The sequence below is a fragment of the Solea senegalensis genome, linkage group LG21, assembly GCF_019176455.1.
Source record: "Solea senegalensis isolate Sse05_10M linkage group LG21, IFAPA_SoseM_1, whole genome shotgun sequence".
Lineage (NCBI taxonomy): Eukaryota > Metazoa > Chordata > Actinopteri > Pleuronectiformes > Soleidae > Solea > Solea senegalensis.
The window spans coordinates 15,731,265-15,751,335 of record NC_058040.1 but is presented as its reverse complement, the minus strand read 5'-3'; the positions used below and the strand labels follow the sequence as shown (position 1 = coordinate 15,751,335).

The 20,071-nt window shown below is 45.1% G+C and overlaps 2 protein-coding genes across 2 annotated transcripts; one reads left to right on the top strand and one right to left on the bottom strand.

Moving 5' to 3' along the window:
• Positions 1-519: 519 nt before the first annotated feature.
• dqx1 (DEAQ box RNA-dependent ATPase 1) lies at positions 520-11,697 on the top strand. Its single transcript, XM_044012845.1, has 12 exons — positions 520-839; positions 2,879-3,268; positions 4,277-4,470; positions 5,279-5,747; positions 7,454-7,756; positions 7,835-7,934; positions 8,010-8,168; positions 9,307-9,498; positions 9,601-9,726; positions 9,871-10,061; positions 10,287-10,477; positions 10,962-11,697. Exons 2-12 carry the CDS (start codon positions 2,939-2,941, stop codon positions 11,152-11,154), a joined length of 2,448 nt encoding a protein of 815 aa, XP_043868780.1. The 5' UTR covers positions 520-839; positions 2,879-2,938; the 3' UTR covers positions 11,155-11,697.
• A 584-nt stretch (positions 11,698-12,281) lies between these two features.
• Positions 12,282-19,769, bottom strand: smyd1a (SET and MYND domain containing 1a). Its single transcript, XM_044013006.1, has 10 exons — positions 19,525-19,769; positions 17,696-17,872; positions 16,509-16,722; positions 16,278-16,408; positions 14,619-14,657; positions 14,334-14,529; positions 13,861-13,953; positions 13,585-13,748; positions 12,642-12,810; positions 12,282-12,553 (listed from the first exon to the last, which is right to left on the bottom strand). The coding sequence occupies exons 1-10, from the start codon at positions 19,659-19,661 to the stop codon at positions 12,428-12,430; spliced, it is 1,446 nt and encodes a 481-aa protein (XP_043868941.1). The 5' UTR covers positions 19,662-19,769; the 3' UTR covers positions 12,282-12,427.
• Positions 19,770-20,071: the final 302 nt, after the last annotated feature.

Genomic DNA, 20,071 nt, shown 5'->3' with positions numbered 1-20,071 from the left:
AGCAAAAATGTATTAATAAACAAATGAGAGAAACACAAGCAAAACAAATACAACTAACTAACTAAACTAGCAACAATGATGATTAAAAACAGGTACAAAATGAAGAATACGACATAAATAGTACAAACAATATAAACACAATTATTATTATCTTTTGCTTTCTGCTGTTTTAAGTATTGTGAAACAGCAGAAATTCACACTTTCTGTCATAAACTGAAAAATAAATATATTTACACAGTATGAAAAATCGATCCGAGCGTTAAAATGTAGTAGCAGTTATCGGCCTGAAGATGGCGCCCTGTTCCCATTTCACAAAATGCACTGTGTGATTAACAACATAACAGGAAAAGAAACATTTACGCAGAACTTTTTTTATTTTATCACATAAACATGACTTTATTACAAATTTATTAAAATATTATTTACACATAAACATAAATACAAAGATAAAGTCACATAAAATAAAGATAAATGGTAAAGTCTCTGTGTTTTCCGAGGCTCCGTGAACGCAGCACGGGCGGTTTGACAGCTGGACAGCCAAACATGGCGGCGGTAGCTAGCTGAAGCTACCTCCCCTTCATCACCTGCGTCGTTTATCGCCACCGTCAGCAGTCAGGAAGTAACCGGGGGCCCCGGGGAGGACTCACGGAAGCACACGGACGGTAAACGTCGCCCATGTCAACTCGCCTTTGACCGGGTCCGAAAGCAGCCGGTGTCCGGTATGTGAGGTTGTGTGGGTTCTTTGGAGCGAGCAGCAAGCGGAGCCAACCACAGAGGCCGAGGGCGGAGTGTTTGCTTCAGGCTGCTTTTCTACACCTGTCCGCCAACATGACTCTCAGGTGAGACCCTGCTCCGTGACGTAACGTGTTATTTACGTGTGTCCAATTGGTGTTTTAATAAACATCTTCAAGTAAAATGAGCGCTCTTTACTTGAAGACAAAGGGGTTGTGTGTGTCCTGTGGACAGAAACACTAGTGATATTATAGACCCTTAAAATTCACCAACAGCCATGGGCGTAGAAACTCTGTATGTAGGTCATGTAAGGGCCTGGTGCTCCCGGGCTGAGAGGGCCCCCCACCCAAGAAGAACACGTTTAGTGCGTTTGTTTTGGAGGTTATAATTTCCACCATAACAAGTGAAAATTCAACTGGAGCGCCCCCTAATGTTAAGATCCCGAGTTGTATAGTATCCAGATGAGGCAGGTGAGGGAAAGGACATGAGAATTTATGAGACAAAACTGTAAAAAGCCAACATAAAATGGGTTAAAATGCATGAAACTGGCATAAACACTGACAAAACAGCCATAATCATGTGGTAGAAATTAATTATATCCAACAAAAATATATCATGAACAAACAGATTTATGAAAATATGTAATAAATATAACAAAAATGAATTATATTGACACCGAAGCCAGTAAAAATGAATTAAATATAAGTATAAGTGCAAGAACATTTATTTGTTTGGTCATACATACTGTTCCTATTGAGGTTTTATGTGTAAACTAGCTCATAATAGCTTTCTAGTTAACGAACACAGCTATAACGCCAATAATAACAACCACTGTTTTTCATTTTAATAGTTCTCTGGAAACTTGGGATGCATGTACCCTCAGGTGTGATGTCATTCCTTCCCAGTTCCGATTTCCAACCTCCAGGGTTTCTGGAACACACTATCAACTAACACCCAAACTAGTGACATCATTTAAACTAGTGACAAACCTAGTGATGCCCCCAGTATCAAGACCTCATCAGACAGATGTTTTTTTTAAACAGGAAACTGAAGTTTGTAAATTATTTAATCTTCCACACCAAACCCCATAGAGAAAACCAGCAATTTAATGTCACAGCAAAGGAGTTGTTGCTCTACTCCCGCCTCCATGGGTGAGTTTTAATGTGTTATTTTTGTGACTTCTGTGTTCAAAATCCCTTGTTCAGATTTATGTCAGTGACACAGACTGACCACAAGGGGCAGCAGTAGATCGGCAGCTCCTGTGTCCCCGTGAGCTAAAAATGCACATTTTTTCTATGGACTTTGCTGCAGGGAGTCATTGTTTTACACTAACTTTAGTTTCCAGTTGTTAAAAGCTAAGATAAATTAGCAAACATAATTATTTAATATATTGTAGACTTAGTTGAAGACACTGATTATCAGTTCCTCCATAAAAATCCTGGACTGTCCCTTTAACCCCGTCTGTGTGAGGTCATAGTTTTTAGATTCTCAGCTGCGATAAAGTAACTCGTTTCTCATGTTTTTACTGGATTTGATTTGTTAATTTGATTAAAGGGCATTTCAGTTTAACATACACAGTTCATCATTGTACAGAATATTTATATCTTAATATAGAATCACATTTACTGGACACAGTTTAAGAATTATTGGGGGGGACAAAAACAGCTGCAACACTTATCACGCTCGTGGTGATGATCTGGGCGGAGTCACATTCCACTATTAAATGCCAGACATGTCACAGGTTCCTTAGCCGTGCAATGAATGAAGAGTGTGTTATGTGGAGACAGGAAGTGAACTTTGTCTAATACAATGTGTCCCAAACTTTCTCTATGAGGAGCTACTCATTTACAGCAATAATCTGTAAGACCTCATATGAGGGTTTTTTTTACTGGTAAATTAATAATTCCCAAGAGATGCTTGGTAAAGTAATTAAAACCTCACTTTATGCATGTTATTTAAAACATATTTACCTTACCGTTATAAGTCACAAAGTCTGGGAATGCCAGTGCCCCCTGGTGGCACATCAAAGTAAATCACTGGGACAATTATTTTAGCGATTATTACTCGCTAAACTATTACTTATTAGCTTTTATCATATATTGTCCTTTGTGTTAAAGTCACTGCCTTTCATGTGATCTCTCTGCAGGTTCATCTCCGTGTGAACACTTTCCTTCCTAAACCCCGCCCAGCCCCTCCCTGCCTGACGATGTCATCGCCACCATCGAAGCCCTTCACCACCTCCCCCAGTCCTGGGTCCGGGCTGACATCTTTAACGGCCCTGGACTCTCTGTCCATGTCCTCCCTCCTGTCCGAGGACAGAGACGGGGAGGAGGGGGAGGAGGAGGAAGCTAGTGGTCTCGGAGACCTGGAGGTGAACCCGTACGATGGTTTGCCATTTTCCTCTCGCTACTACGCCCTGCTGGAGGAGCGGCGGCGGTTTCCCGTGTGGAGGCTCCGGCAGAGTCTGCTGGAGCAGCTGGAGAGTCACAGCATGGTGCTGCTCAGCGCCCCCAGTGGAAGTGGGAAGAGCACGCAGGTAGAGGTTAAACTGTAAACGTGGACTTCTAAAAGTCCTACGTGTCTTTTAAAGCAAAAAGAAAATGCATATAGAAGGAGGGAAAAAAAGGAATAGTTCAGGATTTCATTAGTATGGTTGTGTGTTACGTAAAGGTGACTGCACTCTGTGCTGACAACCAGCAGGGGGCAGTCGATAGTGTTTACTCAAGTTAGTCAAGTGAAGTAAACACAACCTGTGGCAACTCTCCTGACATTAATGCTAATTACATTAAAATTCATCTGTAACCAACAGCTTAAATCAAGTAAAATATTTTCACTATTTATTAGGCAACCCAATGTCCTATGCCCCGCCCCCTCGGTCTTCAGCCAGGAATCTCAAAGCTGATTGACTTTTGTAACGTTACGGGATTCGCTCTACATGCGTTACCCAGTGTGTCATATAAAAAAATTATGTAATCTTTACATGTCATGTTCTGTGTTAACTTTACCTTTGGAGCATTATATTTCACCTTTTTTCAAACTGCAGAGTGACGTTTGTGTCACTTTGTAAAGAAACACTTATTGTCCCTGCACCAAAGTCCATAGAGAAAACTGCACATTTTAACATAATGGCACACAGTTTGCACACAGTTGTCGATGCACTGTTGCTTCCGTCAGTAAGTTTAAATGTGTTCTTTTGTGAGACTTCGGCATTTGAAATCCTTCATTCTGACATACCTCGGGGACATAAACTTACTGATGGAGGCAGCAGGAGACCAGCAGCTCCTGTCTCCCCGTGAGCTAAAATCGCTGATTTTCTCTGTGGGCTTTGGTGTGGAGGAGAGAGCTAATTACAAAGTGACACAAAGCTTGGTTTTCTGTAGGAAAAGGCTGTGTAACAATACCTTTAGAGGACTGTACATGTGTTCTCGAAGCTCAGGTTCGCTTCTTGGCTTTCCTTCTTAATGTAGCATGTGATAGAAGGAGAGAGGGAGAGAGAGAGAGAGAGAGAGAGAGTGACCCCTTGTTTTGCTCGTTCTCCCTGCAGGTTCCACAGTGGTGTGTTGAGTTCGCGCTGTCCTACGAGTTCTCCCACGGCCTCGTCTGCTGCTCGCAGCCGCACTCGGTGGCAGCGGTGAGTCTGGCGCTGCGTGTGGCCGACGAGATGGACCTCAGCCTCGGCCTGGAGGTGGGATACCGGGTGTCTCACGATGACGGCTGCACACCTGACACCCTGCTCAGGTGAGGAAGAAACTGAGCCCATGCAGGTTTTGTGCCCGTCTCGCTGGCACTGGAGCAGCTTCAGGATACGTGTGTTTTTGTTTTTTTTTGTTGAATGAAGAATGAAGTTCTTTGAATGTGCTGAATGAACAGTCAGCAGTTGTCTGGTGTGTGTCTGGTGACTGCCAGAGGCAACATTTTTTAATTTCACTTGTACTTCCTGTTCTGTAGAACACTTCACGCCTTGAGGGAAATTCCTTTTCATATTTGGTACAATCATTCATTTTGGATCCAAATATCAAGGTGAAGGTCAAGGTCACGGTGACTTCTTGTAACTCGTGATTTGAATGTAGCGCTCATTTAGACTTTGAGGATTTGAGATCACTTATCTTTCCAAATAAAGGACTTCTTAAGTACATCAATAAGTATGAAGAATTAAGTAGAACATTTTATTACATCTGGTACCACTGTTTAATATGTCCGCTGCACCACCACGCTGTGAGACAGCTGTTTCTGACGGAAAGCTGAAGTTGTGTCACTCTCTCCCGCACCAAAGTCCAGAGAGAAAATCAGCGATTTTTCATCGCAGCACACAGGAGTTGTCCGTCCACTGCTGCCTCCATCTCTAAGTTCTAATGTGTTTTTTTGTCCCTTTAGTGTTTGAAATTCTTCATTTTGATTTAACTGAGTGACACAAACATACTCGACGGGACAGCAGTAGAGGAGCAGCTGCTGTGTCTCCCCAGAGCTAAAATCGCTGATTTTCTCTATGGAGTTTGGTGTGGAGAGTGAGCCCGTCTTGATATTGAGATTGTTTCTCTCTCCTCAGGTTTGTCAGCGACACTCTCCTGTTGGAGGAGATGATGTCGGACCCTCTGCTGCATCAGTACGGCATCGTGGTGCTGGACGAGCTCCAGGAGCGCACCGTGCCCACCGACGTGCTGCTGGGCCTGCTGTGCGACGTCTGCCGCCAGAGGCCCGACAACTTCCGGGTGGTCCTCCTCACTCACCCGGCACTGGCGCCGCGTCTCGCCACCTTCCTCGGAGCCTCCGTTCCTCACCTCGCGCTGGACGACCCGCTCGCTGACCCCGCTGCCAGAGACGAGGAGGAGGAGGAGGGAGGAGAAGGGGCTGGAATAAAGAAGGACAGGACGACTGTGGAGGTGAAGAAGGTGGAGACGATGTACAGGGAGCTCTCTCCCGGGAAGGAACCTGTTGCTGCTGCTTGTCACATGGTGCTGGATCTGCACAGAAGACGAGAGGAAGGAGACGTGATGGTGTTTCTGGCCAGTCCACAGGTACAGGATTCAAACGTCGTACACCTGTCACGTGAGGCAACTGTTGAGGGTTTGAGTGAGTGAGTGAATGTGAATGGGTGAATGGCAAAGCTAGAAAAGCACTGGTAACAGTTTTCCCGCCACCAGTAGCCACTTTGACACCACAGGTGTGAAATAATCCAGTTAATGATGGCTGCGTTCCATTTAGCTTCCTCAGTTTAAGGGTGCTGGTTCTGACAGCAGGTGTGCATGACTCCTGGTGGTGACGGTGGTGGCGCAGAATGAGTTTAGGAGAATCTGCAAAAGGTTTTGTATCGTAAACGACTTTTTATTCACACGCAGAGTGGGATAAAAATCGCAAAATGCCACTTGTGATGTCATAGCCCCTCCTCTCCCTGTCTTCTTCTTCTTCTTGTCAATGTCTGTTGCAGCCTAAGAGTGCCACTTACAGGCCTGGCATATATTTTTCACAGTTTAGATACATTTTTGGGCTTTTCTTTCCTGCGTTTGAAGACATTTGTTAAAGTGATGAGTTTACGGGAAACTTTTTAACAACAAAAAAAGATTGAATAGGGGAGGTTCTGTTTTTATTCAAATACATTGTTATTTATCGTTGTAAATATTGTTACATATATATATATTACTGCAGAAGCTTTCTCACACCAGAGACAAAGACACACAAACACCTTTTTGTTGCAGCTCTGATTCTGATGGGCTTTTGTTGTTGTTTTTGTTTTTTTTTATTTGACCACAAAGAGAACCCGAGCCGAGTTTCACAGTTTCACCTCCTTTGTTTTGTCAGAGGAGTGAAACGAGGACACGTCCACCTGAGAGGGACTCTGCTGCACCTCCGGTGTCTGGTGTCCTGGTTCTCACACACACACATTATTTGCACAGCTATCCCTTTAAGGACTCTCTAAAGAAACACTTAAACTTAACCATAACTAGTTATACCTACCTCTGTTGATACCGAGAACAATTTAGTCAGTTCTGCCACATTGGGACCAAGTTTTGGTCCCCTTGAGGATTTACTGGTCCCGGAGAAGGTGTAAAAGCCCTAAAGAGGCAACTAATACAAGAACACACACAATATTGACCTGCAGTATTAAATATCTCATTAAATGTTACGCCTTTTGTCAACATCTCTAACATCGCGGCTCCTCCCGCTCTTTGCGGTGGAACCTTTTATAAAAATCCACGTAGCTTTAGAATTACGTTCAGCTTGTATTATCTCACTCTGCTGCACCAAAGTCCATAGAGAAAACCAAGGATTTTTACGTCATAGCTCACAGGCGTTGTCGATCCACCGCTGCTGTCATTTCTCAGTTCAAATTCAAGTTATTTTGTCACTTCTGTGTTTAGAATCCTTCATACGGGTTTCCCTCAATGACACAAAGTGACCACACGAGGCAGCAGTAGACCAGCAGCGCCTGTGCCCCTGTGAGCTTAAAAGGATGATTTTCTCTATGGGATTTGGTGCACTTAAAAAAACACCTGAACTATCCTTGAGGATGACGCTGGCTCCTGTCCTGTATCATATGATCTGGCTCAGATAATCCTGAGTAAACAGTATTCAGTCAGTCATGCACACGCACACGCACACGCACACACTCAGACACACTAAGAGTAGGAGACAGTGAGTCAGAAAAGCAAACTCAGACAGAAACCGCTTCAGAGTCTGTTTGAAAACGTGGATTCAGTCTCTCTTTCCTCTCCCGTTTGTGCAGGAAATAGACGAGTGTGCGTCTCTGCTGGAGAAGGAGTGCGTTGCTCTCAGTCCTCAGCTCGGTTCGCTCAGGGTTCTCCCGCTCCACGCCGGACTGGGAGCTCTGACCCAGCGCGTCTACGAATCCGAGCCCGAATCGTCCTCCGCGCTGAAGGAAAGCGACGGCGTGGACGGAGGCCCGGCGCCCGGAGCTGCGGGTTCTGGTGTCAAGAGGAAGGTCATTCTGAGCGACACGCTGTCTGAGGCGTCGTTCTCCCTGCCCGCCGTCCGCTACGTCGTTGACACGGGACTTCAACTCAAAACTGTGGGTTTAAAAACGATCCTCATTTCATGCGACAAAAAAAATCAACGTCATAAAAATGGCTTTTCTGTTTCTCCTCAGGTTTACAATCCACAAATAAGAGCAAACTCGCAGGTTCTGAGGACGATCAGCAAACACCAGGCTGACATGAGAGCCCAGAGAGTCAACAGCAAACTTCCCGGTAGGTTTAGAAGTCGACTCAAGTTTACTCGCCATTAGTGTTTACTAAATGTGTCTTCTCCTGTCGTCTCCTCAGGCCTGTGTCTCCGTCTCTACCCCCGGTCTCTGTACGATAAGGGGATGTTGGAGGCTCACTGTGCGGGCGTGACGGAGGAGAACCTCAGTCACCTGGTGCTGCTGCTCAAGAGGCTCGACATCGCCGACATGGGACAGTGCAAGTTCCTGGACAGACCAGGTACCTCCATGAGCCAGAACACGTGATTTAAAGGCAGAGTTGTGTCCATAAAATATCAAATGTCTTGTTTTGTCCACAAACTAAAATGATTTAAAGGATTTCTTTATCCAGAGCAAAGAAATTATGAAAATATTCACACTTAAGAACCTTAAACAATCGGAAATCTTGTTTTAATCATGAAAAAAGCTTCAAACCGATGAATCGATTATCAAAATAGCTTTCGATTAATAATCGATTAATTGTTTCAGCTCTGCTTAGCTTTACAAAATCTGTAAACACAGGGACACAGTTTGCCGATTTAACAACGCTGCGTTTGATTTAAAATGTTATTTATACACATGGAGTCACAGGGCAGGTTCTCCACACATCTGTTTCAGAGCTGGAGTTTAACTGCATGCACACACACACACACACACACACTGTACTGTGAGTGCCCCCGAAACTGAGAACCAGGCTCCCTCTCAGTGTAAACATGGGTCAGCGAGGACACATCCACATGTTTTAGGTCGCTGCTTTCATCACGCTGTCAGGCGGCCTTTAACGACAGGAAGCATCCACACCAAATAGGAAAAAATGGTGATTTTTAGCTCACAGGGACACAGCAGCTCGTTTGGTCAGTGTGTGTCACGGAGGTGAATCTCCACAAAAGATTTCAAACACCACAAGTCACGAGTCACAAAATAACCCATTTGAACTCACTGACATAGGCAGAAGTGGATCAACGCCTCCTGTGACCTTTTGTATTGGGAGTGACACAAATTTAGTTTTCCACTCAATGAAGCGCGTCTAACAGTGAGATAAAGTGCAGAACGGTGTAGATTTTATTCAGTGAGCCTTTTGTGGAGTGGATAAAATTGTTGTTTTTTCCTTGCTGGCAGCCATGTCTAGTTCTTGGCATCATGAACTGATGTGACAGTTGCTGCATTTTCTGGAAGCCGCAGTGTTCCTTCTCTTCTTACTGCTCATCTTGTCCTTGTCTTCAAACTGTCCTCATGTCCAACGTCCTTTGTCTAAAAGTATCACTAAAAATGAATGAAAAGTCAACAGTGGTAGATCCAGGCTGTGCTGAGGTTATGTGTAGGTCAGGAGGTAAAGCACATTCCCAGCTGTTCATCCCGTGACTCTCCTTCCCTCTCAGCCCCCGAGGCGCTGATGCAGGCCCTGGAGGACCTGGACTACCTGGCGGCGCTGGACGACGACGGTAACCTGTCGGAGGTGGGCATCATCATGTCGGAGCTGCCGCTGGAGCCGTCCCTCGCCAAGGCTGTGATCGCGGCCTGCGAGTACGACTGTGTGGACGAGCTGCTCACGATAGCAGCCATGCTAACGGGTCGGTGTGGAAATATCGCAACGTTTGACATTTATTTATTTATTTATTTATTTATTTATTTGTGTATATGAATGGAGACCTGACCTGATGTTTCTGCCTCAGCTCCGTCGTGTTTCCTGATGGCTGAAGCCAACAGAGAGGAAGCTGCCCTGACTCACTGGCGCCCTCTGATGCACACAGAGGGAGATCACATGACTCTGATAAACATCTATAACGCCTTCACGGAGCGTATGTAAACACACACAGGCACAAAATGTCGTCTCTGTCACCACTGATGAAACATTAATGTCTTAACTACACAAACGTGTAAAAACAAAGTCTCGGCTGACGTTTGCACGGTGAACTCACGTGTCCATGTTTTGGTCTTTTCAGATAATCAGGACGAGGCGTGGTGCGCGGCCAACTTCCTGAGCCACGCCTCCTTGCGGTTGGCCGCGGTGATCAGGGCGGAGCTTCTGGAGGTGCTGCAGCGGATAGAGCTTCCCGTTTCCCCTCCGGCCTTCGGGTGTCAGGACAACTGCACGAATATCAAGCGTGCGCTCATCTCAGGATTCTTCCTCAAAGTAAACGACCTCGCTGATTCTGTGTGTGTTTGTGTGTGTGTACCAATTGTCTTGTGTCTTTGTGAGGACATTTTAAAACTTTAACTGGCTTTTTGAGGATTATGACCATGTTTTAAACCAGTGTGTGTGTTGTCGTTTGCTCTTTCACTCGTCTTCCTCCTCCTCGCCTCTTCCTCTGCTCTCTCTCTCTCTCGCCACCATCCTCCTCCTCCTCCTCCTCCTCAGGTGGCTCATGACGTGGACGGTTTAGGGAACTACCTCCTGCTGACTCACCGTCACGTGGCTCACCTGCATCCCTTCTCCTCCTACCTGTGTCGCCAGCCGAGCCCCGCCCACCCGAGCTGGGTCCTTTACCACGAGTTCACCATCTCGCACGACAACTGCATCCGCATCGCCTCCGAAGTTCACCCGCAGATGTGAGTGGCACCGACAGCGACACGAGAGACGACTCATAAAACTTAATTTCAGCTCAATTTGAATATGTCTTGACATTTTAACTCCACATTAGACGGCTTTTGGTGACAAGAAAGGGAAGTTTTTGCCGCTTCGTCCCCCGCACCAAACTCCATACAGAAAATCCTCAAGTTTACGTCACAACTCACAGGAGCTGTTGCTCCGCTGCTGCCTCCATGTTCCACGTTCACACGAGTTATTTTGAGACTTCTGTGTTTGAAATCCTTAATTCAGGCTCACATAAGAAACATGAACGTACAAGACAAAGCAGCAGTAGACCAGCGCCTCCTGTGTCTATTGGAGCTTAAATCTTTGATTTTTTTGTATGGAGTTTGGTGTGGGGAGTACAAAATGACAAAAAAAAGCAGTGAAACATATTCTTAACATAGAGTCAATTGTCCCTTTGTGTGTTTTTGTTTCATAATTCCGTCGTCTCTCCTGCCGCAGGCTCGTGGAGCTGGTGCCTCAGTACTTCCTGGGAAACCTGCCGCCGAGCGACGGCAAAGAGCTGCTGATGGAGCAGAGGCAGAGGCTGCGCGGCGACGAGCAGCAGGACAGAGGGACGGACGAGAGTCGCCGCGCTCACCGAGACGCCGACGCCCACAGTCAGCCGTCCGCCGACCTCTGCGTGCTCCAGTGAGACGCGGCCGCTCAGGAGAAGACTCTTCAAACGCTTGATCTGAGATTTGAAGTCTGTGAAAACTCAATCTCTTTTTTGGACTTTTTAAAACTGAAAACACTAATGTACAGTAAAATATTGTTAATATATTCTCTGCACAGTGACTTTTTTTCCCCGCTGTCTCCATCTCGTGTCGTCTCGTGTCTTTGCTGAACATTTCTAAATGTTGTTTGGTTTTTTTTATGAGGGATTTTGACGTTTGTTGTCACTGTTGCACAAGAAAAAATATATTTTTAAATTAAAAGTGCGGGGGAAAAAAAGGTGAAGGATGTTAAAAGCAATACAAACTGTTCATGGAGCTAAGACGCGCGACCTCTGGCGTCTCCACAGACGCAGCTTCTCAGGTTTCAGTGTGAACTTTTAATGTTTCTGCCTTTTCATGTCTCTCTGTGACTCGATGAAGAATCTCTGTGTAAAGTGGATTTTTTACTTCTTATTTAATAGGTTGTATTAGTCCGTGAACACTGAGCTTTAAATAAAAGTAATTTTTTTTCATGTTTTAAATGATTTTATTTACTTGGAATCAGCTTTTTTTCCTCTAGATTCCTGGTTTTGTTTTTGAGTATGTGCTGTGATAAATCTTGTGTTTTTCTTTATGTAATGGCTCAAGTTTTTCAAACGTGGTCATATGAGGTACTGACACAGAACACTCTCATTCATAATATGAAAAGAAATGAGTGAAAAAACACATTTGAATCACTTCATTTCATGAAATGATGCCATTCGTATCTTTAAAAACATGTCCACTGCTTTGTCTAGCATTCCAACAGGATACAGAACTCTTCTTGGTTTTTTCTCACCCACTCGCTCTCCTGCACCAAACCCCATAGAGGAAATCAGCGTTTTTAGCTCACAGGGATTCTGGAGCTGCTGGCCTGCTGCCACCATGTTTGGTAAGTTTGTGTCGCTGGTGTAAATTTGAGCAAAGAATATCAAACGCAGAAGTCACTAAATAACACATTTGAACTTCAGTGACGGAGGCAGCAGTGCATCAACAACTCTTGTGTGCTGTGATGTTAAATTGCTGATTTTCTCTGGGGTTTAGTGCAGGAAGGAGAGCGGGATGGCAACAGTGATGGCGACACATGTTTATTTCCATGTTTATTATAGAAACGGTACATGTGACGTTGCCTGTTTGAGGACATGCATCAGCACAGGTTGGGGGACTGGTGGGAGGGGCAGGGTGTGGTGTGGTGAGAGGGGCTGGTATTGATCGGATCAATAAAGTTGATCTCTACTTCTTGCGGGACAGGTCTTTGATGCTTCCTCCGGATGAGGAGATGGCGGCCCTCATGCTGTGGTACGCGGCCTCGTCCTTTTTGAACATCTTCAGCTCCATCTCCGTCTGCGTGCGCATGGACTGACGACACACAGGTGAAACATTTAAACATAAATACTTAAGAAAAACTTAAAGAAACAAAAGGTTGGACTGGTTGTGAGCCGTGTACCTCCAGGTCCCTGGTGATGGCGTGGTTGGGTCCGTGTGTGACCATGAGGATGCCGTAGGCCTGGCAGATGAAGGCGTGGCCCGCCTCGATCTGCCCGGCGTGCCAGTGGGTGACGCCCGCCCGCATGATGGCCATGCCCAGCAGGGCGTTGTTATGGTGATACAGCTTCCTGTTCAGAGGAGATTAAGATCAGGAGCTCACAGATAATTAGAGATGAAATAATTAATCGATGAACCAATTATTAATCGATTACTAAATTAACTAAAATAACGATTATGAGAATAATCGTTAGTTGCAGCTCTACAGATAATAATTCATACTTTCCACTCGCCACAAACACTGTTATACTACAATTTTTTCCTGTTTTCAAGGGACAGGTTTACTGCTTTATCTCACTTTATCTTCTCTGCACCAAAGTCCATAGAGAAAATCAGTGATTTTAAGCTCACAGGAGCTGCTGGTCTACTGCTGCCCCGTGTGGTCAGTTTGTGTCACTGAGGTACATCCCCGAAGGACAAAGGATTTCAAAGACAGAAGACGCAAAATAACACATTTGGATTAACAACTCCTCTGTGCTGTGATGTAAAATGACACTTTTCTCTCTGGACTTTGGTGTGGGAGATTCCCCAAGCTAGAAGTCCCAAAGTTTCACTACAATAGAAATCTCAGAAAGGTGGAAGAAGAGACCGCTTCTGAGTGGATCACGTACAAGACAATTTCTGGGAAAAGAAAGCAGTGTACGTACAAACGTTACGTTTCCTGTTAGAAAAGTCTGTCTAAAAATGAGATAAAGCAGTTTGAACAGTGTCATTAAAAAAAACAACAACTCTGAACTGTCCCTTTAAGGTGAAATAGAGTGATGGCGGTTTGAAAATCTTATTAAATCCATTCTGATCTCAGTGTCTCTGTCTCCATCGTGTAGTTTCAGGATCCCTCCCCTCACCTGTATCCCTCCACCATCTTGTGGGCGTATCCCGCCGCCTCGGAGAACTTCTGCATGAACGACAGCACCTCGCTGGCGACGCTGAGCACGCGCAGCTTGTAGAGGTGAGTGTCTGCCAGGACGTTCTCCTGCTTCTCCAGACACTCGCGACACAACTTCACCACCTGACGCACGGCCGAGCAGAGAGAATAATCCACAGTGAGCGGACGAGTCAAGAGAGGAACGACGAGGAGGAGAAGAAGGAAGCTGATGACAGATGTGACGTGGTGGTGTTACCTCATTATACTCCCCCTGAAGACGACACTCCTCGATCTTCGCCAGACACTCTTTGCTGAAGTCCGTCACCTCCTTCACCTTCTCAGCAGAGGGCTGAGGGCGGGACACACGAGCACAAGAGAGAAACACAACAAAAATGAGTCGCCACCTAGTGGTCGTTTCGTCCTCTCACGAACCCGTGAGTCCAAGTGATCGTTTATCGGATAAGAGGATGTTTGTCGTGAGGTCATCGGAAAACATGAGGTCATTGTGACCTTTGACCACCAAAATACTTAAACATTTGTGCCGGGGACACACCCTGACCTTTGACCACCAAATTCCACTCATTCATCACGAGTCCAAGTGAACATGTGTGTCAAATTTGAAAGGATTCCCCTGTGGTGTTTTATGAACGGGACGGACGGATGAACCGTGAAAACATACCACCTCCAGCCACCAGGTGTCCCCAGACTTTTGTTTGTTCCTGCACTCACTTTGTTCCCCTCGCTGTCTGCGGCCGCCATCATGAGGTCATCCTTGATGTGCTGGCTGCAGTGTTCGCAGGTGCACTCAAAGTGGAAATGCTCCCGCAGCTTCTTCTGCCGCTCGGCGGACACGTGGAGGAAGTCCACGTAGCTGACTGTTAGCTCCGCCCCCTCTGGGATTTTCTCCAGAGCGCGTAGCTCGATCCTGGGGAGAGGAGGAGGAACTGTTTACGGCACGTGTGCGACAAAGCCAGGTGTGTTGTCGCATCATGTGACGGCTGCATGCGCACGTACCTCCTCTGAGAGTGAAGAGCAGAACTCAGAGCTGACTGACTGCAACGGAAACAGAAAGATCACGTCGTTGTTCAAACATGTGTTCATGTGCGTTTCACTTGTTTTTGTATGACTTCACTCTGTCACTTTGTCAGCGGCCAACTCTCCATAGAGAGTCCATAGAAAAGTCCATAGAGAAAATCAGTGATTTTAGCTCAGAGAGCCACTGGAGCTGCTGGTCTGCTGCTGCCTCGTTGAAAACACCGCCGAACAATAAAATATATCAGCAAACATTTATGGAGGACGCTTCACATAGAAGCTAAAGTCCTTTTTAATCAATTAGCCTTTTGTTAAAGGTGACATTGAATGCTGGTATTGCACATATATGTTAGTTATGGAGGTCTACTTACATATATTAACTTGTTTTCATGGTCAAAAACCTCCCAGTCGCTGCAAACGAGCCGATCAAAATATCTCCTCACTATATTCTCGTCAGCCGTGCTGTTTCAGACTAAAACCACACCCCCAGAATGTGGACTGTGTTGTGATTGGCCAGCCAACGAGAGTGTCCTGGAGGTACCTGGAAGTGACGTAATTAGCACGTCATCTCTCAGATACACAGCTCCCCCTCTGGCACGATGGATGCTCTGCATCTCAGCAGCTACAACGAGAGTAGTTCTTCTTCTTCTGCGGACTAGTGCCTGCACCAGGAGGCGCTACGGTGGTGAGAGGAGTGGTGAGGTTTACTGATGACATCATCAGCAAACGGAAGTGCCTTTTGTCGCTTTGCAGAGCCCAGGAAAACAATAAAACCCTATTTTCACAGCAGTGGCTGAACTGTTTGTTGTGAAACGTTAGGGTTTCATAAACGAGGTCATGACGCAGATACACACACAACAGCAGCGTTAATTGGAGCTTCCGGTCTATGTCGCCTTTAAATAGCTAAAATCCCTGATTTCCTCCTGGTTTCTCTTCTGGTTGCCGTGTTTTCCATGTAAAATCCCCAAAGTAGTGGTCAGCCATTGGTGGCCAGCATCAGTATGTGGTCTGTCAGAAATGATTTGCTTATCTTCACAGTTCAGAGCTTTTATTCTAAAAAAGGTTGAAGACTTAACTTTGGTTTGTCATGGTGACTATTATCATGTGTTAGGCCACATTATTGTTAGTTGAAGGCAGCAAACGTTGATACTGAAGCAACCTTAAGACGTTTTAAGGTTTTAAGGCACTCTGATGAAGACACCATGTTTTGGCCCAAATATTCAATTGCTTACAAAGAAAATTGGCCCTCGACCACATGTACTTGCCGATCCCACCAGAGGTGTCAAACTGGCGGCCCATCACTTTATATGATGTAACTTTGAAAACGTGGCACGCAACCTTCCTTTAAAGACAAATAAAATACTAAATATCAACATGTAACTACATATATAAGCTTTTTTGTTGTGATCGCTCCATATCAAAACAAGCACTTTTACTCTGAACATTCTGTTAAATATCATCATGAAAATCTTTAGCATGATATTGTGTAATCATTTTAAGCTCATATTTCTCTGTTTTTTCCTCTAGATTGGCCCCGTCTTGACCAGACTAGATGCTAGTTGGCCCCCAGGTCATTTGAGTCCACCACCCCTAAACTGTCCCTTTAACCGCTGCTGCCTTCACTGACTCTTTGACACCTACTCGCCGTGGTTGAGGATGACGGTGCAGTTGGGCCAGCAGTCGTGGTTCACCAGACACAGGTTGGGGAAGAGTCCGACGCCGACCGCCTGCAGGCCTCTCTGATCACTCATGGTGAATCCATTACACTTGATCTGCACACACACACACACACACACGCACACAAAGAGAGGATGTGATGTCTTTCTCCATGAAGTGAACACTGATAACAACAACAACAGTAAAAACACTGACGATGCCAAAGATGTGTGAGATGAATTCGGCCGAGTGCTTCTTCCTCCCGTGTGACCAGTACTCCAGGAAGGTGCTGACGTCAGCCTTCAGCTGCACGTGAGCTTCCTCTGACAGGTCGTTCACATGGTCCTCCAGCTCGCTCACTGACATCAGCTGACTGTCTGACACCACGCCAGAGTCCTTGTGAATACGCCATAGCACGCGCGCGGCCAGACTGTGCAGGAGACACAAGATAAGATAAGATAGTGCTTTATTAGAGAGAGATTAAGTACACGTTGGCTTGGGTTCTTCAAACATTTATCTACTTGTTCATACAGATTAAAGTCCAAGTGTCTGAGTGGCACTGGGGTTGCAAAATTCTGTGAATTTTCAAAGTTTTTAATAAAAGTATTGTGGCATAATCTTAGACAAAACAACCAGATTTGATGTGAATACAGTAATATGCTTCCAATCACAGGGACAGAGCACACAGCAGGGCTACAGAGGTCACACCCCCTACATGCGTTCCTCTATCACATGCTCAATAATTTCTAATATTCTACTGAAGCCCACAGCACAGACACGCATTTGAGCCAAAACACGACATAAAGTCAAGTAAGCTTTGATGATATTATTATGGGGTAGATATGATATTTTTTTGTCATCTTATTTAAAAGAAAAATGCCACGTACGCTATCCCCAGTGTGTGGAGGTATCTCACCCGGCTAAAGTACATGGAAAGTCTTTGTTTATGTGTAATTATTGTGCAAAGACGAAAGAAGAATGCCACAAAAATGCAGCAGCATGATGCAAAAGTGCCCAAAATTTCCCCAGAGCTCAACAAATGCAGCAGACAAGAGTTCCACTCCGGGCCAATGATCCCAAATCTACAGTTAATTCTCATTAATTCCCATAAATTCTCGTAATTCCTGTGGAAAGTTTCCAATTTGGAATATTTCCAAAATTCCCAAACTAAAGTTTCCATGGAAGGTTTCTGGAAAATTTGCTGGGAATCTTCCGCCCCTTTGCAAACCTAATTGGCTCAATTTATTACTACCTTTCTACACAATATGATGGTTATACAGTCTTCTTTTACATGTACTGTACATAATATATACATACAATCACCTCAATCTCACTTGTCCATTATTCTCAACTTCATCCCTCGCTGTTGTGTCACTTTACAACTGTAAACGCCGTATATTTACCGTACGTTCTCTGCGGGCGCTCTGCCCATCTTCCTGATGGCGCCGCACTCCTTCTTGTGCTCGTCCCAGCATGCCGTCTGGCAGGTGCGGTCGCAGTAGTGAGCGAACTTGCACTGAGCGCAGCGATGCAGATTGGCCTGACGCCGGAAACAGCTGTGGCAAATCTGAGAGGCAAAACTGAGACGAAGACAGGGACAGACGTGAAAGTGACAATCATTGTGCATTTGCCGCCGAGCTGTAAGCTAAAATGTGGAATATAAAATGTGTAGAATGTGTAAAGGACGAGAGCGCTCTCGTTTCCAAAATAGTCCGCGCACATTTGGAAACTCAAACTCTCTCAGAACATTTGTGTATTCTTCTCCCGCTGCTTGGACTCGACAACAAACAGAGGAGCCGGGTGGACACACATCATGTCTCCGTGTGTGTAAACAGTTTATCCAGAAGACTCCTGGACAGTCACGGTCTAACACAAGGCAGATCCTCCTGTGTTCGTTGCCCTTTTATTAAATGACTCAAACATCAGACTAACGGTCAAAACAGGCTGTATTTATTCAGAGAAACAGGCTGAATCAGTATTTAGCATGAAGTTAATTAGAAAAACAAAAAATATTCATGTATCTATCCATTTATGACCACTGCCCCTTGTAATAATAATACGTAAGCTCATCAACACATTGGTGGAGTTCCCCAAGGCTGCGTTCTTGGGCCTCTTCTGTTTGTTTGTTGTTTAATTTGCGTGTTCCCGTTAGCTCAGGAAAAATGTGGCAAATATCTTTTCTGACAATAGTACAAATAGAAAAAAGTCCATCACCAGGTTATCTACAATGTAGAGATCTATGTTAACTAAAGTCAAAAACTATATACAGTATATGAATAAATAAGAGAATAAATCCTTATTTTAAAAAACACCTGACTATTGTCAAGTGTTTGAATTTAATTCTTGAGGTGAAGTCAGGAACAAACATGGGTCAGTTGCTATATAAATAAACCTTTAGCAGCCTTGAAAACACGACATTTCAAGTATCTATTCATTTACCACCACTGTTACTTGGTAATAATACAAATACATTGGTGGGGTTCCCCAAGGCTCCATTCTCGGGCCTCTTGTGTTTATCATATGCATGTTCCCGTTAGCTCAGGAAAAATGTGGCAAATATCTTATCTGACAATAGTACAAATAGAAAAAAGTCCATCACCAGGTCAGTTCGAATTAATTTGCTTTCGATCTCCTGACAATACATTTATATTTATAAGACGCAAATGTAGAGATCTACGTTAACTAAAGTCAAAAACGAGAGAACAAATCCTTATTTTAAGAAACACCTGACCATTCTCCCCCCACTTATCTATCAAGAATTAATTTAAAAAGATTTCTTTTATTTAACCCTCGAGGTGAATTCGGAACCAAACATGGATCAGTTGCTATAAAAATAAAGCTTCAGCAGCCTTGAAAAAACACAACATTTCAAGTGTAGCATGTAATATAGTGACTAATATAGTAATATAGTGACATTAATTGACATATTTACGCACTGAGTTGAGGTTGTGGTTGTGAGGTCACTCAAATCTTTTGAAAGTTTTACATTTAAAAAATGTAATTTGAATCGGGTTGAACCTCCGTACGCTTGATCCCACAGTTATGTCATGTTCAAGCTCACATGACACCTTCAAAGTGTCCTCACTTTGCTGATGTCATGAACCCCAACTTCAAGTCCACCACAACACCTGCAGTGTCAGCCAGATCTGCATCTTCAGGACCTTGTCCACCTGAACCACCTGCAGAACAACAGAGACTTAAGGACCAACACGAGCACCAGGAAGCTCCGTACCTGTCAAAGACCACGGCGGAGAAACTGGGCTCGGCGAAGACGACCTCCCCGGCGGCCAGCTCTTTGCTGGCCTTCAGGCCTCGTCCCTTCTTCCCCGCGTCAAAGAGTGTGGCGCTCTCCATGTTCCCCACTGTCATTGTCCTTTCAAAACAAAACAAGACTCAGACACAGAGAGGCAGGACAAGGCAGCAAAGAGTGGGACGGGCTGAGGCGTAATGCTGAAGACTCCTCAACAAATTCTCACCGACTTTCAGTAGCACTTGCCCCCACTTTCCAAAAATAAATTCACCCCCCTCCCCTCCCCTCTAGCCACCTCTACCACCTCCTCATAGACGGTGGAGACGCAGCAGAGGTGTGGGAGGACCGTGGCACTCGTCCCCTTGTTTGGGTTAGTTCCTCCGGGGATATTTTTGGTCCACGGCAGCTGTGACTGTCTGTCAGAGCCACACGACAGGAAACAGATTCAGTGGCAGCAGCAGCATCTCTGCTCTGCTCTGCGCGGTCTCTCATTCAGTCTTTTAAAGGTCCACCGCTTTGGGTTTTGGCC